The sequence below is a fragment of the Emydura macquarii genome, unplaced genomic scaffold, assembly GCF_026122565.2.
Source record: "Emydura macquarii macquarii isolate MOO-44397 ecotype Brisbane River unplaced genomic scaffold, CSIRO-AGI_Emac_v2 contig_1551, whole genome shotgun sequence".
NCBI classification, from domain to species: domain Eukaryota; kingdom Metazoa; phylum Chordata; order Testudines; family Chelidae; genus Emydura; species Emydura macquarii.
Window position 1 is genome coordinate 12597835 of NW_027131688.1, and position 23048 is coordinate 12620882.

At 43.5% G+C, this 23048-nt stretch overlaps 1 protein-coding gene across 2 annotated transcripts in view; it reads right to left on the reverse strand.

The window, feature by feature from the left end:
• RTN1 (reticulon 1) overlaps window positions 1-23048 on the reverse strand; it is a 206019-nt gene that overhangs the window by 91593 nt on the left and 91378 nt on the right. For both annotated transcript variants that reach the window (XM_067554888.1, XM_067554890.1), the window contains one exon: window positions 883-1650. In XM_067554888.1, the coding sequence (XP_067410989.1) occupies window positions 883-1650 (768 nt within the window). The remainder of the gene's footprint in view (window positions 1-882; window positions 1651-23048) is intronic.

Genomic DNA, 23048 nt, shown 5'->3' on the forward strand with positions numbered 1-23048 from the left:
ACCCTCTTCCACCCCCCACAACCAACATTCACTCCACTGTAGCAGCTCTCTCATATCCCAATTTGTCCTATCCTGCCTGTCCTGACAGGCCTTTATAAGCCCCAGGTGTGGCGCTGTCTTCTTTATTTGGCTCAGCTCTGCACACCTGCTCTGACTCAGGGGCACTGGGCCTGGTTTACTCATAGGACCAGTGCCCTGCTCTCCAAGGGCTACTCTGGAAAGTGTAGTCTTCCCACCTCCACAGGGAGACCATTTCACACCTCAGGGTTGTAAAAGCAGGGGTTGTGTAAGTGGGCTGGGGCCCTTCCCATATCAGCCCAGCAGGCTGGGGTGGAATATGTTGTGCCCTGTAAAGAGCTGTGGCAAAATTTTCCTCTCCCCAGTACGAAAGGAGAACCCAGTACCTCTCAGAGGGGTGTCTCTGAACCACAATGCCCCTCCTTCGACGGGTGCAGCTTAGCCACGACCCTGTGTTGGGCCTCTGCCTACTGGCACAGCATTAAGAGTTTTGTTGGGGATGCGTACACCAGCTCACTCAGTCTGTTGGGTTTTGGCTCTGCAGTTTGAACAGGAGCAAAGAGCAGTAAAACCTTGAGACCTGATTTTCTAAGGTGCTGAGTACCTGACGTAGTTCAGCTCACTTCAATGGGAGCTGCAGGTGCTCAGCACCTTTGGAAATCAGGCTATCAGGTTAGGTAATGATACATCTCTGAGTACACTCAGGGAGCTCACCTGCAAAGTAACAGGGTGTTATTTATAAACAGTGAGTGAAATCCTGGCCCCAATGAAGACAATGGGAAATTTGCTATTAACTTCAATGGGGCCAGAATTTCACCCACTCACTTTATAGCAGAGTAAGACACTGGGTGTCGGTCATCTTACCTGTGCCGGAAGATGGTGGTGTGAGAGAACCTGGGCTGTCATCTTCTGGCTCTGATACAGTCACTGTTGGAACCACTTCATGGCTTGGTTTTAGGCCTGCTTCTTGCTTATTCGGAGTTGTTTCTTTGTTTGCAGGTTCCCCTACGCTTTCTATCTCAGTGAGTGTAATCTTGACTGGTGCTGTAATCAATGAGGCACTGTGCTGGTCACCAAATATTTCCTCCGCATAGGATGGAAGAGTTGACTCTTCAAAAAAGTTTTGTCCTTTGCCCACTTTTGTCTCCTCAAAATCTGTTTTCTTAGATCCAGAAATATGCTCTAGTTTGGCTGGTGTTTCAGGGCACTTATCAATAAGGCTTGTATTCTTGTCTTCTAAGCTTGTGTTGCATCTTTCTTGGTATTTTACCTCTTCTGAACTACTTATGTCCATGTATTTATAAGCTTCTATTTTCATGGGATCTGCTAAAGTTTTATGGACATCAGTGGATTCTGCAGGAGTCATCTCTATTCCTGAATCTGAGCTAAACAAGCCATGGGACTCAAATCCCATCACATCTTGAATGGAGTGCCCTAGAATGTTAAATCCCTCTGTGCTGTCTGAACATGTAACATGGCTGTTTTCTTTCTGCAATATTCCCGTGAAGTATGTGGAGTCGGGTGGAGACGTGTAATGGTCATCTGATATCAGGGATGTGTAAAAAGACTGGTTACCTCCTTGAGATGCTTTAGTGGAACTGGAATCAAAGATGTGAGAGGCCTCTGCTTCATCTAAAGAAAACACACAAAAAAACCCATAGTGAAATGGCAAGTGACTCCTTTAACTGTTCTTTATGTAAAGATTAATTTATAGACAAAATAAAGGTAAACGAGCTCCTAGTCTCACATGCCTGTGTGAAAGGATACTCCAACCACTGTGAGTGCAAAGCCCGGTTTGATTGTAATTGCAAAATGGTCAAATAGACACACAGACCCCAGACAGTCATCAGTGACAAATGAACTTGGAACCTTCAGCAGTAAAATCACAAGCCCTGTCACTTGAGCTAAATGAGTAACTTATGTAGAGGTAATAGTTATTTCATGGGCCCAGGCAATGTGGTTTAGTGACTAAGTCAAAGACTTGGGTTCTGTTCATGGCTGTGCCACTGACCTGCTTTGTGTCCTGAGGTGTCACCTCATGTCCATTTCCCCTCCCATCTTGTCTACTTAAACTCAAAAGGCCACACTTTCAAAGATAATGACTTCCTGGCTTACTTAAGTGCTTTTGGAAAGCTCACTAGATGCCTTTAGACATCTAAATATCTTTGAAAATCTGGCCCTAAGCTCACTGGGACAGCGCCTGTCTCTAACTGCATATCTGTACAGCACAAGTGGGGCAACTGATCTCAGCTGGGGTCTCTAGGAGGTGCTACCCTATCATAAATAAATAATAATTAATAGTTGCTGGGGCCAGCCACTAAAAGAAACAATGATCACATGTGCTAAATGAGACTATCATATGAGCACAGCCTGGGAATCAGCAACTCCTGTGTTCCAGTTCAACCTCTGAGGCCAACTCTCTCTGTAGTCCTATACAAGTTGCATAGACCCCTAAGTGAAAAGTTCCAGAGGGGTAGCCATGTTAGTCTGTATACAGCAAAAACAACGAGAGTCCTGTAGCACCTTAAAGACCAACAAATTTCTGCAGGCAAAGCTTTCATGGGCTGCGACCCACGAAAGATGCATCTGACGAACTGGGTTGCAGCCCACAAAAGCTTATGCCTGCAGAAATTTGTTAGTCTTTAAGGTGCTACAGGACTCTCATTGTTTTAGACCCCTAACTTTCACAAGTGCCCTCTAATTATAGGTGTCTTGATTTCTGGGTGCCCAGCTTTCAAATGTGGGGCTTTATTTCCAGAGGTGCTCAGCACCCATGACTACAACTGAAGCCAATGGAAGCTGCAGGTCTCTAGCATCTGACAAATCAGGTCCTAACAGCCAGATTTTCCAAAGAGAACGTTGGGTGTCTGGACCCAAAATCTGAGGTAACTTTTGAAACTTCTCTGCCTCAGTTTCCTCTTCTGGAAAAGAGAATGTTGGGTGCTCAAAATTAATACTACTTACCTATCTCAAAGGAGTGTGGTGTACATCACTTACTTAACTTCTGTATGAGCTACAAAGTAGGAGTGTTGATAAGTGTTAATATCCTAATGAATTAGATGGATTAATTACTATTTCAGGATTTTAATTCATTGTTAAGGGAGAAGCAGTAGTATAGCTGGTAAATGGAGTTTCCCCAAATGAGAATTCCCACCTCTGATTTAAGGAATAAAGCAATTAATCACTCCTATACTCTTGTGATAAACAAATCCTGGCTGCATAACCACCACAACTGACGAGCGCATTATCTACCAGCTCATTATGCTCAGCCAAAATTGCATTTTAATGGCATGTCCAGTTTCACATCTGATGTCATTCTAGCATAAACCCAATTCAAAACAAAGGTATCTCTTCGCACCATTAGTACCTATCATGCCACTGTGGCCTGGAACACTAAAAAGGTAAATTTACCCACTTCTTAGTTTACCACCACACCCATGGGGAAATCTTTGCAATGCAATGATGGGACGATATGCTCATGCCTTCCCTAAAACATAATGATATCAAAACATAACCACAGCCATCACTGAGTGTAAGAAGAAAGCTGTTAAAAAAGCAACAAAGTGCAGCAAATAATCACTCAATGGCTTTGTGTTGAGGAGAAATATAAATATTCACGAATGTGCCAACCTGTTTGGAAATTAAAATGAAGCACAGTTTGTGAGCCCATTTCCCAGAAGCAAGTTTATTGTATACACAAAAGTCCCTAGCACTCAGTCACAGATTCATAGACTTTTCGTAGAGTTTGAGGCCAGGGACCATTCGTGGGACCATTCTAATAGCTATGGACTCTTAAATCACCAAGTCTGACCTCCTGTATATCACAGGCCATAGATTTTCACCCAGTTAGCCATGAATAGAGCCCAATAACTTGTGTCTGTCTAACACATATCTTTCAGAAAGGCATCCTGTCTTGATGGGAAGACATCCAGCCTGCAATCCTTCTGTGCACATCCCACTGAGATCAGTGGGAGTCTTGCACCTGGAATGAATGCAGTGTCAGATTTTGTTTAGCCTGCAGAAATATTGTGAGAGGTGTGACAGTTCTCGGGCTACCCAGGACTATGAGTCATCTTGTTACCCGCTGCCTCCAACCAGAGAGTCTTGCTTGTGTTTACCTGGGTTTCAGATGCTTAACATCATCAGCCTGTGAGTCACTCACACACTCTCCTCTGGGCTATGCTTGCAGGGTAACAATTAGATGCACCCCAATCCCCCAGTCCCTTTGAAGTGTTCCCCTGTAGTGTTCAGCCTTTTATACACTGAACACTCACAGAAATACCAGGTCTGTTATCCCAAGAGGAACAGCATACACAACAGCTTGTATGATTCAATTTAGTAGTTGCACCTAGCTCAATATCATAGCACTGAGATATATTTATAGTGAAAACAACAATACATTTATTATCAAAGATTCACAAGTCAAATGGCAGTAAGAATATTGGAAACGGTTACATATAAAACAAAATCATCACGTGCTTTCTAGAGACTAAACTTGACAGGTTATCCTCCTGTCTAACGCAGTTTCATCCCACTCTTCTGCAGCATTTCAAGCAATGTTAGTAAAGATTCCGTTTTTATGAAAGTAAACACAGTGCCTGTTTACTTCCTAGGTGCAGGATAAAAGGGTGTCTTCTTTGCCTTGTGCTTATATCCCCAGAGTTCCTTATCTGAAGTCAGAGGCAGGATAACCACTTGTGGCTCATTTTTCCTGTGTTCTGCTTTCCTGCTGGTTTCACATCTCTCTGACTTTACATGAAAATGGCTATCCTTTGCATTAACTTACAGTGCTTAATTTACATCCCAACAGGGAGACAGATGAATAAACATTGCATATGACAGAAAACCTATTTGTCACCCCTGCCCTGAAAAAAGACTCTAAGAATATATTTTCAGTACACATACCTAACTCCTTACCTAGCATCTGTACATACATTTCACAATGATATTAATGAGCAGTGTGACCTTGGCTTTCATTTAGACCTTCATATAGTATTCTCTGGTGAATCAGATTATACACACCAGAATTAGGACATTCCTGTAACCCCCTTGCCAGTGGGCATTGAGAGATTCTTGGGTCACAATAGGCATCTAGTGGGACTTTCAATCATGCACTAAAAACTACCACATAGACAAGTATCACAAACCAACAGGCTAGCCAGATTCTAATCTCAGGGGTGGTGGCGGCTTCGGAAATTAATAGGTGGCTAGGAGTGAAGGACATCTGGGTTCTATTCTGGACTCTCCTATTGACTTGCTATGTAACTCTGGACAAGTCACCGCCTCTCTCTGCTATAGTTTTCTTCTTAGTTACATAAGGCTAATAATGTTTCCCTGACTTTATAAAATACCATATAAAGACAGAGAATAATTTATTTGTATTACAATGCTGCAAATCCAGAATAACTTCATTGTCTTCAGCGGAATGACTCCAGATTCACACCAGTGTAACAGATTAGAATTAGCCTAAACCCTACTACCATCAAGCAGACTCTAAGGTGAGCTCCACATTGCATAGGACCCAAAGGGGGAAGCAAAAGCAGCTTTATGTAATCCGTGTTCTCATCCTGAGGCAAGCCAGGGGCTGATTTGTCCCCCAGCTTCAGAGCTGCTTTAATTTGCATCCAGCAGCCAATGACTCTAAAGAGCTGATCTGGGGACGTTACTGCAGTGTTCCAGCCAGACTCCTTTATCTCTAGCTTCGCCCCTTCTCTGTCTCCCACACTGAGACCTCTTTAATCCAGGAGAGCCCTTAGCTCACCGGGTAAACCAGTTTTATGACCCTTTTATGCTGCCAGAGCAGGGTTGAGGAGCTGGCTGGCCCTAATACATGTGTTCAGGTGCCAATCCTGTTCTCTGGGAGATAACACCTGCTACAAGATGGCCATTTTGGAGCTGGTTGGGGATAAAGAAATTCCTACAGAAAATTTCACTTTTTCACTTGAAAAACCAAAACATTTTTAGCTGAAAACCACCCAAAATGGAACCTTTTCAATTTTTGGTCAAGAATGTTCTGCTTCCTGTTGAAAAACTAGAGCTTTTCCAGGAAAGCAGATGCTTGTCATGGAGATATTTATTTAATCAAAACCCCAGTTTTCCATAATCCTCATTTTCAGTTTGTGTTTTCTGGAGCCTGCTATGACCTCTCCCATGGAGTGGGGCACTCCTTGGTTGGTGCTGACAGACTACAGGGGCATATCTGCCAGAGCTACTCACTCAATAATTTCCCACCCATCCCCTGCTGACCAAATCACTCTCAACATGGTTGGAGCCAAAAGCACTTTTGGGCCTAGAAACTGAAGACTCTGCCTGCTATTTAGCAGCAGGTGTATCTATCTTAGTATTTATATGGCCTGTAGTATCCAAGGGCCTCACCATTTTTAATGTATTTATCCTTATGACACCCCTGTGAATTAGGGAAGTGCTATTATCCCTATTTTACATATGGAAACCTCCGGCACAGAAAGGCTAAGTGACTTGCCCAAGGTCACACAGGAAGTCTGTAACAGAGCAGGGAATTCAATCTGCATCTCCCAAGTCCTATGACAATGCCCTAATCACTGGACCATGTGATTTGCCACTATGCCATGTGACTTCCATCCCTGTTATGTTCACAGCATGCACACAGAAGGTAGAATCAAAAACATTTATATTCTTCCTGACTGATTGCAACATAACACTACTTTAGTTCTTAGAACCCAGAAATCTAACACACAGCAGCCAGTTACAGAGACAGAGACAGAGACAGCAGGCTGCTGTCTAAGGCAAAGAGACACAACTTAATCCAGCTTGCTCCAGACTGCTTCTTTTGCAGGCTGACTGCTGAAGACCCAGACTGCACACTTCCCTACAAAGTCCCCTAGCCTGCAAGCAGGACTAGGAAACCTATTGACCCTATCACCCATGGTTTTTTAGAAGCAGGTTTGGCTGCCAGCAAAGGGGGGAGCAGCAACTAAGAGTAGGGTACAGTCAGGTAGGGATGGGATGCTGGGGGACAAAGGAGGCCCCTGAAACTGGGAAGTAGGCCGGTTTGCAATGGAAGGACATCAGAACTACAGGTGCCAGAGGTGAAGCAGGACAGGGCTGATGACCAGGGACAGTGGGAGGGCTGCAGGAGTTAGCAAGCAAGGTAGATTAGGGGAATATATGTTCAGGCTCCTGCAGTCAGTTCTGGGCTCCTGAGAGGGGGAATGCAGAAATGAAAGACATCAGACTGTGGGGTGTGCTCTGAGAGGTGAGATGGCTGTTGAGGGCAGGTAGGAGAACAAAGGCTTTGGCAGTTCGATCAGAGCAGCAGAAAGGCTCTGGCAGCGGTATACCCTGTGTGTTGGGGTTAAATACCCTTACACTGACCATACATCATTCATACTGTGTGTCTCGAATACTCCTCCAGAATACCTTAAATTCCCAGGGCCAGCACTAATTGAATTATAGAAAGTGCCCATAATTTTAATTGATACATTAATATCAGGCAGCGCCCTTGAGAACAGGAAGAGAAAGCTCTCCTTTGGTAGCGCACATGATGCAAATGGTAGATTTGTATAGGGGACAGTGGAACTGGGACACATAGGAACAAAGCTGGTTAAGTGAAATTGCTGCCTGTAAGAGAGTGGTGGCCAGTTAACCACTTGAGCACCACTACACGCAGCACCTCAGAGGCTACCCAGCTTTTGCTCTGACGCACGCCTGGCACATGGCTACACACTGCCAAGCATTCAGAGTTCCTTCTGTATTGAATGTGTGACATGTCCTGGGACATGGAACGTCAGTAAAATCACACAGAAAAAGCTACGTTAAAAGAATGCTAGTAAGTAATTTGCATTATGATTTCACATACCTATTTTTCCCAGGACCCCTGTCTCATTCAGTACACAGGGCGGTTGGTGCTCAATTAATGAACAGTTAATCAGCATTTTGTTGTGTCTTCATTGTATGGCCCTAGACCTTATTTTACTGCACACTATTCAAACACTGCTCTGAAGGCAGAATGATTAATTTCTCCATGGGCTTTTCTATGGTGTTGTAACACTGTGACACTCAAACCCAGGCCTGCAGGGCTACCTGGCAACCAAGAATTCCTCACGCTGCCACCTGGCAACAGCCGCAAACTGGCTGCTCCCTGCAACCCATGATTTGCAAAGCTTGCACACCACGGGAAGTTCCACCTCAAGTGAGCCAAGTGACAGTTATGTTAGCAATCTCTGATTGACTCCTTGATCCTATATAAGCCAATGGGGCATACCAGAAAGTGCCCAGGCAATAATGTGGATCCTTAGTTAGCGCTCACAACTGATCTGCTTCTCTGCCTCTGAACTCTTTGTGTTGGCCTTGGTTCCAACTTGGCTCCTCACAGATCCCCACCGGGAACTCCACCATTGACACTGATACCTGCTATGGATCCTTCAGCTTGACACTTGACTCCGTCTCTGACTCTGAGCCCTGCCTTTGGTTCCTGGCTCCCTAGCTCCTGCCACTAGTCCTGCTTACCCTCACCCAGGCTCCTGACAGGTGCTCATCATTACAGTATCTGAGTGCTTCACAAACATCAATTAATTTATTTTCACAACACCCATGTAAGGTGGGGGGGGAAGGTGGTTATTATCCACGTTTTAAATAGAGGGAGCTGAGGCATGGAAAGATCTGAGTCAAAAGTGGCCAGTAATTTTGGGTGCCCGCTATGAGACTCCTGGTACCTGATTTTTTCAGAGTATTTAGCATTATATGGCACTTTATATTCAAGCACAGTTCCCATTGACTTCAGCTGCAGTTGGGAGCACTCAACACTTCTGCAAATCAGGCTCCAAGGTCCCAACCTGGGCACACAGAAAAGGAGGAAAATGTAATTCATGACCACCTGTGAAAAGTTTAGTTCAAGTGACTTGAGCAGCATCTCATAAGAACTCGGTGGCAGAGACAAGGATAAAATGCAGTTCCCCCAAGGCCAACTTCAACTGTCTCAGCCTGGGACCATCTTCTCTTCCTACAATCTCCTGCCTCATTCATGACGCACATTCAAATTCTGCAGTAAATGAGGCAGGAGTCCTACAGACAACCATCTCCTATACCACACAATTTTGATTTATCCCCAGAGCAGATCTGTTCTGTGCACTGAATGAGGCAAGGGCCCTGTGGAAAAAATATTATGTGATCATGTAATTAAAGATTATATGATAATGCACATCCATAGGGTGCAAATGAATGTTCCACAAGCAATCTTCATTTTGGCATTTCTTAACTTTTGAGTGCTTGACTTGCAACCTTAATAATGTTTTTAATGTGGGGTTTTTTTTCTGTGTAACTTCTTAGGTTTCTAAGAAAACAAACTAAAAAACCAGAAATTTCAGCACTTGGCATAATATTGACAACCACTTGTTTTTTTGACAGGGTGGGAGTGCTTCACAAACATTAATTAATCTTCACAATAACACTGTAAGGTGAGGGGGTTTTATTATCCCCATTTTACTGAGAAACACAAACTTCATCATGTGGCATCTTGACATCCACATGGTTCTCTAGTAGAGTTGGTACCTTCAGATCCACCGCACAGACCTCTGCTACTTGAACTAAGGGAATAATTGATGGCAATAGTAAGCTGTCATCCTCTATGTGGAGTGGCATTCATGAGGGATGGGACTCATACTTTGCCGGTGGGTTTCACAGACACTTGCTGATGGCAGAGGAATGGTGAGACTCAGGAATCTTGGGTTCCAGTCCGGGTTCTGGAGTGTGGAATGTGCAGTAATAGGCACAAACCCGTCTGCCCCATCCCTTACAACCTGTCCCAGTCCTGTATCTTTCCCCTTCCATGGCTCCTCATCCCAATCCCATTCTCTTCACCTAGTCTCCACTCCTCAAGCTTCTCGTCACAGTCCCAGCTTCTTTGCCCAGCCAGTCCTGGTCTCGCACCTCCAATTCCCAGTCACAATTTCTTTTCCACCCTCCAATCCCTCTCTCACCAGACCCCTTGCCCCAATATCCATACACCTCTTTCCTTCCCCTTGGTCCAGTTTTTTAGGAGTTAGGAAGAGACTTGAGCATATTCAGTGAGGATGGAATTTTTGGAGATTTTAGCTGTTAATCTACAGCAAGTGTCTATGGAGCAGGCGCAAACTGCAATTTGTCAATTTGTAACTTGGCCAAATGTGGGTGGATATTCGTGGGGATGAACAAGGCATATCGCTGACATAACTGCCAGCAGGTCACCAAATTTCAAGCTCCTCTTCCAAAGCATGGGGGTACCAGAGCTTTTCCAAAAAAAAGTTGCCAGAATTTTTTAGTATGGCCAACAACGTACTTTCCCTTAGCCTCATTCTTGGAAATGGCAGACCTCTTAGCTAAAATTAAAACAAATACATAAATCAGCCTGACATGTAAAATTTCATCCCAAATGGTTAAAATTTGGCAAAGTTATAAGCAATTGAAAACAAGATCTGACAATGGGAAATGTCAGGCAACCTTAACAATAAGCAACACTGCCAGCCCCATCTACAATTACATCAGGAGAGTCTGTGTTCTGATTAGGAAAAAGAGGTTAAAGTGGAAGCAGATAACTTCACTGACTACAGTAAAGTTGCACTTGCTTATCCTGGGCTAAATTTGGCCCAGTATCCACCAAGTTCTGCAACCAGGCCATCTAGAAGGAGTGGGAAGAGTTAATTTCTGAAGTCTATGTGCATCCCAGGATCCCTGGCTCCTGATTACACAACTCCTTTTGTAGGAAAGCCTGGAGACTTTTATCGGTGTTCTCTCTCCAACAATCCCTTGTGACCTTCCTATACGGACCATGATTCTTTGCCATGATGCCTACAAATCACTATTTCCAAGCACTGGTTAGGTTGGTGGCCAACTGTGACTATGGAGACCACTGTGGCTATTAACTTACGCAAACATCTGTGCGTACTGCTACCTTGTCCTCCTCACCTGCTAATGTGTACGTTTAGTCAGTCCTGTACCATCTAAGCTCCTTATTTTTTGGAATTAATAGCAGGCGGCAGGCTGCTGCACCAAGGAAATCCATGGCCTTGTGGGGTGTGTGAGAGAGACTGTCCTAAAATAGAGACGCTCCAGGGCACTTTCTTTAGCTTCTGAAGCAGCTTAGAATGGAAAGAATGGAAAGGTGGCTTAAAGCCACTTTTGGCTCACCACGTTCTCCTGGGCAGTGTCTTCTGTGCCACGCCCCCTGGATGTGGGGAGATTGCTTGGATTGATGAGCGTCCACATCCAAAAGTTGCACCAGTGCCACGAGAGTGTTAAAAGAACAGCTGCAATGCAGTGGTGATACCAAAGTTATCCGCTGGCCAGAGATGGGCAAGCTATTCACAGCAAGCAGCTTTGTTGCTGAATTTGCTTTTTTCCTTATCTATTGTGGGTTTCCACAAACTGGTTTATTCACTGAAATTATCTGAATGGTTGTTTATGCCAGCTTATTTCAGCCTGTGGATAGCTGACTGCAGACTATTCATGATGGTTGCTGCCAATTGGTGCTGGGTGAATAGTTGTTTGAGTCACATGGTGCCATATCTGTTCTCTTATTAGAGGATTACCACGTGTACATGGGGCCTGATCCATGGGGAGCTGATTGAAGTCAACAGAAAGTAGCCCATTGGTTTCAACTGGCATTCGTTCAGACCTAAAGAGCATTTAGAATGGCTGTGCAAATTCTTCTGGTGTGAATACTCAGGTGAACATATAGTTACATGAGTTTTCACAACATTTTATCTTTTTGCAAACACAAAATTGTTCCTATGAATGTTCATGGAATGCTGGGGGTGCAGATACAGGCAAAACAAATTCAAAATGTATTCAAACCAATGTTCACAAATGCTTGTTTGCAGTATTCAACCAGCTCTATCCACAGTATACATATGTCAAATAACCATGCCTTAGAAGCTGTTCGGATTTCTGGTGAATACCTTAGTGAAAGGGTAATTGAAATTGTTGGCTTAGTATCAGCAGCTTAGCAGCAAATCACTGATACTTAGTGGTTATAGCACAGCAAAACAGATGATTGCTAATATTTTTGTTAGAGGCTGGTGGAAAGATGTAAGTGGCATGACTTCATACTTTGAATTACAACAAACCAAAAGAGCCATAAATAGTACATTTACTGCTTTTCCTACAACCAAGAAAAATAAGTCATCCGAATTCTCTGTTTTGTTTTTCAGTAGAAAAATTAAAAATAAACCTTGAAATAGCAACTGCCAATAAATATTATGTACAGTTTTCAAAAGCAAACAACATAATAACTGTTGCTTTTTAATAGACTCCCTATTGATCCTTGATCATTTTCCGTGCCAGATCAGAAACCAGACTTCTAATTGTGTTTACTAGGGTGAAACAAGAGGTGTTTCTAGACATCAGTAGCGTTTTGCATTAAAATAGCGCCCTGAGAAATCCCAACTCCCAGGATTGCTGCAGGGTTAATAAGATTGTGTAATGATGAAATCGACTAATTACAAGGATTCAGTGCAGATTCTCATTTATATAGGAGATGATTTTAGAAACTTTAACTCCAATTGTAAAAGTGCCTCTTAAGAAAATATTAATACATAAGCTACTAGTCTGGCTATTAAAGATCTGGAATCTGTAACTGCTGGCTTGATGTTGTATCTAACTAGATGCAGATAGCTATCCTTGTATCAGAGAGTGGTGTATTCAGAGCCTAGTGATTAAGCAAATTCCCTCTAATTTTAAATTTATTCAGATTCAGTTCAATATCCGTGGGAAAGGGAGGGATGAATAGCTGTGGTAATTGATGGTTCTATTAGCAGTGAACTTAATCTTGTTTCAAAGGTTTTTATTTGGATTTTCCTCAAATGTTCCCCAAAAACTTGCCTGCCAATTCAGGTAAAGCAAAACTATTCACTGACATGATGTACTGTAATATGAGCCTTGGGGAAATAATATACCCAAGTGTACCCAGCACATGTTTGTGGAGATGGCTAATGGAGATTAAAATTTGTCTGTACTGATTTACTCCCCAAACAATAGGGAAATTATTGATGTTTAAACTCTCCAGAAAACTAAAGCACATTTTCTTGCAAATAGGGTAACTGTTGTCTTTATCAGAAAGGAAGTTGTGCATTATCTAGAGGCTGGTTGTTTGTATTATCCCTATGTGAAATTCAACCCTTTGCAAAAGGCCAGCATGAGGATTATGCACCAGGCAAGTTCCACTTAACCTTTGTTTTGAGAACTGACTTAAATGGGACTTAAGGAGTACACAGGCTTTGGATTTCTGTACAGGGTGAATTTCACTCCAGGGGCAAAACACTGGCTCCATGGAAGTTAATGATAAAAGCCCCATTAATTTCACCACTGGTGTGCAGCTAAGAGACTACATGACTGATGAAATGACCGTGGAACTCAATGGGAGTTCTACATTTATGCTAAACTAACATTTATTAAATGTGTTTTCAGGGACTGAAAAGAGTAAGATTTTGAAAATGGCTAATGTGTATCATCAGGGTTAAATTATTGATTGATCAAAATGGTCTCTATTAAAGGCTAAATTCTGAAGCTATTAAATAATTGATGCTGAAAATACTTTAGAAATCATTGGTTCCATATAGAGTAACAATATAGAGTAATTTTAGAAAGGCCATTGATGTCCAGTTTGGATCAATGAAATATTAAGTGCTCCAAGATAATGGAACAGGAGCTAAAAATTAGCTGAGGATAATAGCTGAGAATAATAGCTAATTCAAATGAATGATTACTGTTGTTTCTGCAGAGTAGGATATGTTAAATCTCACTCAGTGAATAGTTTAGAATCTTTTGCATGTGCCAAAAAGTATTAGTTGCATAGATAAAATCACCAGGATCCATCTTAACAGGTCTTTATCAAGTTGTCAAAAATGTAGGTTACTTAAATATAAATAGGTACTCAGGTACTACTGTGATGGGCTCCAATATTTGATTGATTGATTAATTCATATGAACGTGAAAGTCCAGTTCTATTCTGAAAAATAACGGTAAAAATAGCAACATCAGGTTCAATGTTGATTGTGTCTCTATTTTTTTTTAAAGATCAAATCTATTCAATTTTCAGAGGGAGAGGAAATCTTGAATAGAATGACACTATTTTTACAAAGTAAGTGTCCAGGCTGGAGCCGCACTTGTACATAGACTGATTTTTGCTATAAGTAAGATACCAAGAAATGTTTCAATGAGCTTTTCAGAAGAGATGTAACATTGGATGAATACACCCCTCAAGCAAAACCCTGCAGACCTACTGCCACACTTTCACATATTTGGCTCATTCTTCACCTCCAGCCTCAGTAAATAAAATTCTCAGCCCTCAACGCTGATGATACATGGCCACTTCCTGACTGAGCCCCCAAAGCAAGTTTGCCTAGGTTTTCTGTAGAGAAACAGCCACTAGCACGCACAATTTGAGCAACTGGGTGTTCAGCTTCCCAATTCATACACTCAGAACAGGGGCTCACACAGATGTGCAGGCATAATCAGTTGCATATGCAAATTTTGAGCCCGGCTGAATCAGTAGGTACCGTTCACCTGTTACCCCAGCCAGCAAAAGTGAGCATGCTGTATGACGAGAAGAGGCACATGTAGGATAGGACACCATAATAGGAATCAGGATACCTGGGTTCTAGTATTTCCTCTGACATTAACATCTGTGTGATCTTGGGCAAGTCCCTTCACCTTCCTGTGCCTCCACATCCCCACCTCAACCTTTGTCTATTCAAACCGCAAGTTCTTCAGGGCAGAGACTCTCTTTTACTCTATGTATGCACAACAAGACCCTAGGTGTTGCTGTAATTCTACTACAAATAAAAAATGGACAAAAAGTAAGTGATCAAAAGCTTGTACGTACTCAATGCTGGAAGTGGGAAAATTAGATCTGATCAAACAAGAAAATCCTGAGCCCAAACTCATGTGTAGAACTGAACTCATAGCAAACTTTTTCTTAGGTTCAGACTAAGCTGCTTCTCCCTCACTTCTTGTTTTCAGTCAAGATTGGAGCTCAGAAATGCTTTAGATTTTACAAGCCTCTTTCTCATGAGCTTTCCAGCCAGGAAGTTTGGATGTATTCAGACACCTGGGTGCTTTCTCAAACTGAACCTGAAATCCAACCTTTGTGAGGCTTGTCTCTCTGTGAACCAAACATAGGTGTCAATGGTGCTGTTGAGATATAAGGCAGTAGAATAGACTCACAAGAGTTTCCCCTCGCTCAATCAATTTCCTGTGAATCATTAGCATAATTGCTAGGGCTAGGTATTGGCCCTGAGGCCCACTTCACCATTACCCCATATCTACAGATGCTACCTGTTCAATGGAGCCCAGCAAGTCTTTCGCAGGGCAACAACAACTTTATTGAATTTATATCCTTTAAGTTTACAACAATGCTAGATAATCCTACGGGCCAGAAGATGGTGCTCTTTGTACTAACTTACAATATACAAACCCAGCTTATACATACCTTTTTTTCTACAGAGTTCTCAGGAGCCTGCCTGTATGAAAGATTTAACTCAGCCATGTACAGTGTGGTCAAGCATAGATAGAATGAACTGTAATTGGCTGTCAATCACTTTCTGCTACATTTATGTGATGGACCTTATCAGATCTCCAAACAGTCCTAGGTTTTGTAACACTGTCCCCCTTTGACCTCCAAGCCTCCTTGTCCCAGTTGATGGGTAGTTTGCCCTGGGCCCCATTTGAGAGGGCCCCCAAATTGAGTGGCATTGTGACCTGGCACATGGGTCACAGCACCAACCAGGTTTAGCTCGTCCACCCCTTTGTAGATGGAGGCAGGTGGACAGGCCAAATTTAAGTGCACTTGATTGCCACGCCAATCAAATTTGGCTTGTCCGCCCCTCTGTCTCTATCTACTGAGGAGAGGAAGGGGCAAACCTGGGTGGTGCTGTGTCCTGCTTTAACCACTTGAAATGGTGGGAGGTACGCATTATAAAAAGAAAAATGTATTGCAGAACCAAGCTGCATTCACATCCTGGACATTCTTTTCCCTAGCTGTCTATGTGGGTCCTGAATGCAGGAAAGAGACTGATGGGGCAGATGGGAGGATACTTTGTGCCTACTCAACCCAGCTGACTAGCCTTTGCTTTAGTTCCCTGAGACAGGAGAGAGACCATGCAGGAGATGAGAATGAGTGAAATGGTGACATTGTTATCCTTCTCACTGAGCTTTCCCCAGCACCCCAGGAGGAGAGCTGCAGTGTGGAGATATGTGGTCATGGCCCAAGTGATGAAGGAGTCCCAGGGCAAAAGGATGGGGGAGGAGACAGCAGACCTGATTCTCTCCTCTCACTTATACTGGTTTTACATCTGGGCAACTCCACTGACTTCAGGGGAGGAAACCCTGAATTCTTCAAATCTTGTATTAGACAACTGTGGTGCCATTTGCATGTCGTCTTTTCAATCCAAGGGTCCGACGGAGATGGCCCAGAGGCCATGGCTGGTTGTTTTCCTCCCCTTGAGATGTCTACTGACTATCTCAAGCAGACTCCTGAGCAATTCAGAAAACCAACCTGGCTAGGTCTCATGGCACTGGCTAGCCTGCTGAGCCCAAGAGCATTTTCTGTGGGAAGGTTGTGTAGAGAACACAGACACTCAGGAACAAAACAAGGGCCTAAATCCTAAGCAGAGCTGAGCTCCTAACTCCCATTGTCTTCAATACAATTTGTGAGAGCTCAGGATTGTTCCCTGACTAAGCAGTGTACCACAGCTACAATTACTATGATGGATTGTTAAAAGGATAGGCAAGTAGGTCCCAGTTATTAGTGGTGTTGAGCACCCTCAACTCCCACTGACATCAAAAGCTGTGAAGGGTGCTTCGCTCCTGCCAGGGGGTGCTGAGAGATCCCAGAATCAGGGCAAAGTTAGCAGCGAGGCTTGCAAAGTGAAAGTATAATAAATGATTCAGCATATCCCTCCTCCCACCCCAATTGAGAGACACTGCATGCACAGCCTGCAGGCTTTCCACGTCAGCAAATAGGCTGAGAGAAATAAAACTTGTCCTGGCAGTAAAGTGCTGGTATAAGTGTCTTCGACAGCTCTCACCAGTGTATTAGTAAGCATATAAATAAGCAGTGCCAATAAGAGTGCCCCTCTACAGAAAAAATCTTACAGCATTGTAAGGGTGATTTTTAAAAAGAGGTTATGACATCGTTTAAATAAGAACCAATACTAATATCGCTTTGCCATTTCAGCAGAAAGCCAAGCATCCTGAGAAATGAAAAGACAGGTATAGGCAGGAAAATGTATTTGTCATAACACTAATATTGTCAGTAGTAATCTGACTTGTACGATATGGCTCTGGGATACTAAAAAGTCTTCCTAAAAAGCTATCCAACACACTTCTCTAGGGCTGATTAAATGCTAGTGAAGAGAGAGAATGTATTCTTATTTCATTTTACTCACATAGTACGACTGGAGTGATCAAATTTAGGTCAAAAGGTAAAATTTTCAAAACCACCTAAGTGACTTAGGTCCTAAAGTGTTATCTACTTGGGAACACTCAGGAAAATTAATCCAAATTGGCTAACGGTGTGAATTTAAAGTAGATTAATTAAACTGCATTAAACCCTCGTGTGGACATACTCATTCAGAATGAAAGTGCCCTTAATTCATTTTGTTTTAACTTTGAATGTCCACACAGGGATTTAATGCAGTTTAACAAATCCAACAAAATATACACCTTCAGCTAATTTGGATTAATTTTCTTGAGTGTCCTTGTGTAGACAAGCTCTAAATCCCATTTTCAGAATTATGTACGCATTTAGGAACCCTAAGGGTATGTCTACACAGCAAACAGACACCCGCGGCTGGCCCGTGCTAGCTGACTTGAGCTTAGGAGGCTCAGGCTGGGGGGCTGTTTCACTGCTGTCTAGACTTCCAGGCTCAGGCTGGAGCCTGGGCTCTAGGACTCTGCAGGGTGCGAGGGGCCCAGAGCTCAGGCTCCAATCGAAGCATGGAAGTCTACACAGCAATGAAACAGCCCCACAGCCCGAGTCGACTGGCACAGGCCAACCGCAGGTATTTCTTTGCTGTGTACACATAACCTGAGTCTCACAGGCCTTCCAGGCTCCTAAGAGAATGCTTGGTGGTGGTGGTGGGCTTGACTATAGAAAGAGAATTTGGATAAGGTTCAAATAGGCATCCAGAGAGATCTGGGCTGAAACTCTGAACTCTTCAGGGTCACCCATGACTGACTGGAACGTTGCATAAAAAGAAGCCTGTTTATTTAAAACACTCAGGAACTGGTACCCTTCCGCTCTAGGCTTGGTTTAAACTCCTCTGAGGAGTTTAAGGTGCTTCAGCAACAGACATGTTTCGAAGAGAGAGAGGAAACGTCTACACAGCAAAAAACAAAACAACCCCTGGCAGCGAGTCCCAGAGCCTGGGACAACTGAGTCTGTCTTCTGGGGCTCATGCTGCAGGGCTAAAAATAGCAGTGTAGATGTTCAAGGTTGGGCAGGAGCTCAGGTTCAGAGACTCACCCTGCTCACCAGGTTTCAGGAGCTCGAATGTCTACACTACTATTTTTAGCCTCACAAACCTAAGTCAATTGACCCGGGCTCTGAGACTCCCTGCCATGGGTCTTATTTTGCTGTGTAGACGTATACCAAGTGACAATTTCAGCAATGCCTGACTGGAATCACTGAACACTCTCAAAAGGAAAATTAATTTTCTAACACTGCGTAAAACCTGCAGCAAAGTGCTAGCTACAGTGCATCCCAGAAAGAGCCAGCAGTCAAGGACACAGGGCTGGGTAAATTAGGGATGACTCCGTTGAAGCTAGTGGAGTTACACCCGTGGAAAGCTGTCATAAGAGACAGAAGAGAGAGCAAACAGATTCTGAAGATGAGAAATCATCAGCTGCAAATCAGGATCAAATCTAATGCCCAAGGGAAAGCAGCCAAAATAGGTCAGAGAGGACACAGCTATGTAAGCCTGAGCTCAAAATCTAGAACAATTGTCTAAAAATATTTTTTCCTGTAGCTTCCCACCATTCCTCCAGCAACGCAGCACTACCAATGAGAGCAACAAATAAGTGGAGCACTAGAATAGACCAGCCACTGGTGGCTACCATTATTTTGTCTACGATAGTGCTACCCTGTGGTAGCAATGGTGGGAAATTTTAAGAGAAAACATGTAGTATAGAGACATCCTAAGTAGGACCCAGGGGAAGAGGTATTGGGGCAGACTGAAGGAGACAAGGCACCACAAGCAATTAGCATCAGGAAACACTAAAAGCAGAAACAGTTTGATGCAGACAACCAGTCCCCAGGCCACTCAGTGGACATTTTAGATGTATTCTCTGACCACCCTCCTCCGCCTCTAACAACAGAGAGAAATCACTTAACACAGGAAGAAACAACGTTAGCATTTTAGATCCCTGGCCCTGTGAACACTTTTTGAAAGTACATTAAAGGAAGAGTTTAATCTGCAACTCAGTGGAAGAATATGGGTCAGATCTACAACTGGAGCAACTGGTGGAGCTTCACTGACTTCATTTTACACCTGCTGAGGATGTGGCCCTATATGTTTTGGCTTAGGAGCCACAAACACTTTTCCTGTCCATTTAAAGTTAGATATACGAAAATCAGTTCGTCCTTTACTTATCTGCCAAGACTGCAATGTTGGATTCTATTCCTCCTGCAGGAGATGAATCCAAGCAGGGATGGGAAAAACGTTCTCAGCCATTTCACATTTCTGATTAGCACTGTCACAGCCATGCCAACCCTTGTGCTATTTCAGGAACAAAACGATACAGCAGCGACATCCTCCGCATCTTTTGTGTCATAAGAGCATTTCAAAACGAAGGAAAATAACAGAGTAGAACCACGAATATCCAAAGGGGACACCAGAAGTGTGCAGATAACTGGTGAGTCAGCCCAAGCTTTAGAATCGGTGCTTTGGGCCAGGTGCAATGAAGATTTCAAAATCCCCTGGGCTTAATTTGACTGCCCCACTTACTGAAAGGTTTCTAGGATTTCCAAAGGCCTTTAATAACCAGGGTTTTATTGTGCTGTTTGCCTTAATTCTGAACTATGGTTTCATAAAATGGCATGATGTGGGAGCTAGACCGTCCTCTGGCTTAGTGTCCATGTGATGGCCACCATCTTGACTGACACACTGGCAACCGAACTGGGGACTTTGACAGCTAAAATCATGAGTGGCTACATGGTGAACTAAAAAGCACACACAGCCTTGCTGGGGCTGTAGCAGATTCAAATCCTCTGTGGATCGGGTCCGGGAGGGATGGGGCCATGGATAACACATACTCAGCAGTGGGTTACACCTGGACAAGGGGCATAAAGATCACCACACACACATCCCTACATCTCTGTGGCTACCCAGTCCTTGGGTCTAGCCAGGCAGAAGCAAACAAGTACTGCATACTCGCATTGGAAAAAGTGGACATGGATTAGACAGAGCCTTGTCTCTGCCCAACCCCCTCCACAGCAGGCTGGCCAGCGCAGCTGAGCCACTGCAGAGGATCATCATTTGCTGCTAGAATAGGACAGCAGCAAATTACTATGCCTCTGATGCACGGGGGACGCGGGGTAGAAACTGTGTCTTGCCTGTATTGCTCTTGGGGAGGCACAGCTTCATAAACAGGGTTTGTGGCAAAATCAGATCTCCCCTCCCTCAGGAATCTGACACAGTGTAACCAGTATTTAGTAAAGCTTTCCTGTTCACTTTGAGAGGAAGCCTAACTTCAGGTCTATAATTTGTTGGAATGTATATTATTAAACCAGGTGGGGGAGAACAGCTTGATCTCCACATTGTGTACACCAGGGTTGGTTATTCGGGTGTACCACTCTCTGCACAGCCCTTTGTTTGGCTTTGCAAATAAAACACAAACAGGAGCGCCCAGATCGTGATCCCTGCTTGTAACTTTAATAAATTCTCTTCATGAACAGGGAAAGCAGGGAGCTATACAAACCATCACACACGGTAAAAATGCTTCATATCCCCACGAGCCAGTGCATTCAGTTTCTTTCTCTGTCTGATTTGTGAAAAGTGAACAGTAGTCCACTGCACTAATATGCTAACCATGAGCCCTATTGATCTCAGACGACGAATGGATATTTGAGCAGAATGCAACATTTTTTTTGCCTCTGAAAACAAACTAGATGCTGGGAGGTCGACAGGCTAAGGAAGAACCGTAAATGGAGGGATTCAAAACATGCATAATTGATAACAAAGCTGCACCAGTCCAGCCCATTGCATGTTGCAAAGAGCCAGTTAAAATCTGCAGCAGTTGGCAGTAATATCTGGCCTAGATACTAAATTCAGTTCAACGTGGGAATTCTATTCTTAGACTACTCAGCGCAGCAAGCAGTTCTTGCAGGGTGACCATGGAATGTGATTTCCTGAATCTGTTGTCTTTGTGCTGTCACTACATATGGGTGCCGTGTAATTAGGTTCACAAAACACCCGATCTGGCCTGAGTAAGGAGTGACAGAGCAGAGAACGAAACCTGACTCAGAGAGTCATAGTCCTTCCCCTGCTCTCTTTTTCTAGAGAGGAAGGAATAAGAGGCAAATTTTTAAAGGTATTCAGGCACTGAAAGATGCAGATAGGCATGGCCGGAATCTCAATCTGAGCTGGGGAATGTGGGGGCTAACGCTCCTCTACAATCCTGCACTGCCAAGGAAGGACTGTGACAATCTAGCTCCAAAGAACAAAATGTCATGAAAACTGATTTTTTAGGCCTGATCTGATTTTAGTGCTGTTTGCCTCCAACAAGCAGCTAAGCCCCTTATCTTCCACTGATCTCCAGGGGCACTGAGAGAGCCCAGCACGTTTCAGGAGGTGCCTAGCACTGTGCAGCATGTGTCCCTTTATCTCGCCACCCATGCAGGGAGTAATGGAGACTCCCATTTGGACCCTACCAGCTCACTTGCTTCAGCGGGGCTTTCTTTCTCATGTTAGGAGTTGCTACATGTCCCAAATTTGGCAAGACCTTGCTGGTTGTAAGGGGCGTTCCCATGGTATGAGAGCCTTCTTGCAGGGTAACTGTCCCAAGAGATCATTATGAATGGCAGTTGTCAGGGTTTTGTTCTTCAGGACAAAAGGAAATAGGTGGCAATCCTAACAAAATCCTTACTGGAAAATACTGTTCTCTAACAGAACTGAAGGGCTCCCAAGACCTCCATCTGCCACTGCTAGACTTGTCCGTGGGGCTGAGAATCTCCACCTCGGCTTTTCTCTGAGTTGTTTATGGAACATGTGCTTTAACAGAGCTGCAAATTCTGAGTTTGACATTAGGAAGACACCAACTGCTCACCAAAAAGGTGGATCTAACAAATCTATTCCATCTGTTGTCCCATTGGATCTGCAATAACATTTTTAGTTCAACCTCCTAAGGAAAAGAGAGCAGGAAGGGCTTTTCAAGCATGTTCAGCATTGGCCTAACTCTGCTCCTGTTGAAGTCAATTGAGCACAGTTAGGTCAAGATGAGTGCTTTGGAAAATCCCGCCCATACTGCCTAGTGTACTTTCCATAGCAAATCTCTAGGGAGATCAGTCAATGAGGCTTTAGTTACCTGTATAATAAGGTAAAATATATATGGCTTGTCAAAACATTTCTGTTAAAACCTTTTTTGACAAAAAATTGGGTTTCTGAACTAAACTCAAGTGTTTGTGGCAAGTGTCTCCTTCTTTCAACGTTTTCACTGGAAAAATCAAAATCCCCCAAACTGAACCTTTTTTGGTTTCTGCCAGTTTTCAGCCAAAAATTTTTGGTTTCTGACAAGAGTCAAAAGTTTCTGCAAAAAAATAAATCTATCTATCTATAGATCTATAAAATCCTAACAGCTCTAAAAGTAAGTGGTCTTTTGTCTGTATCGTGTAGCATTTGCCAAATGGTTTGAATAGGAGAAGGAAGCCAAACCAATTCCTATTAGGAATGTAAACGCCTAACCGTTTAAATGATAATCAGCTGTTTAAACGTTTTAAACAGCTGATTACCGTTTAAATTGGGGGGAGGGAGCTGCAGTGCAGCAGCTCTTGCTGGCGGGAGGCAGCAGAGTGCAGGGGG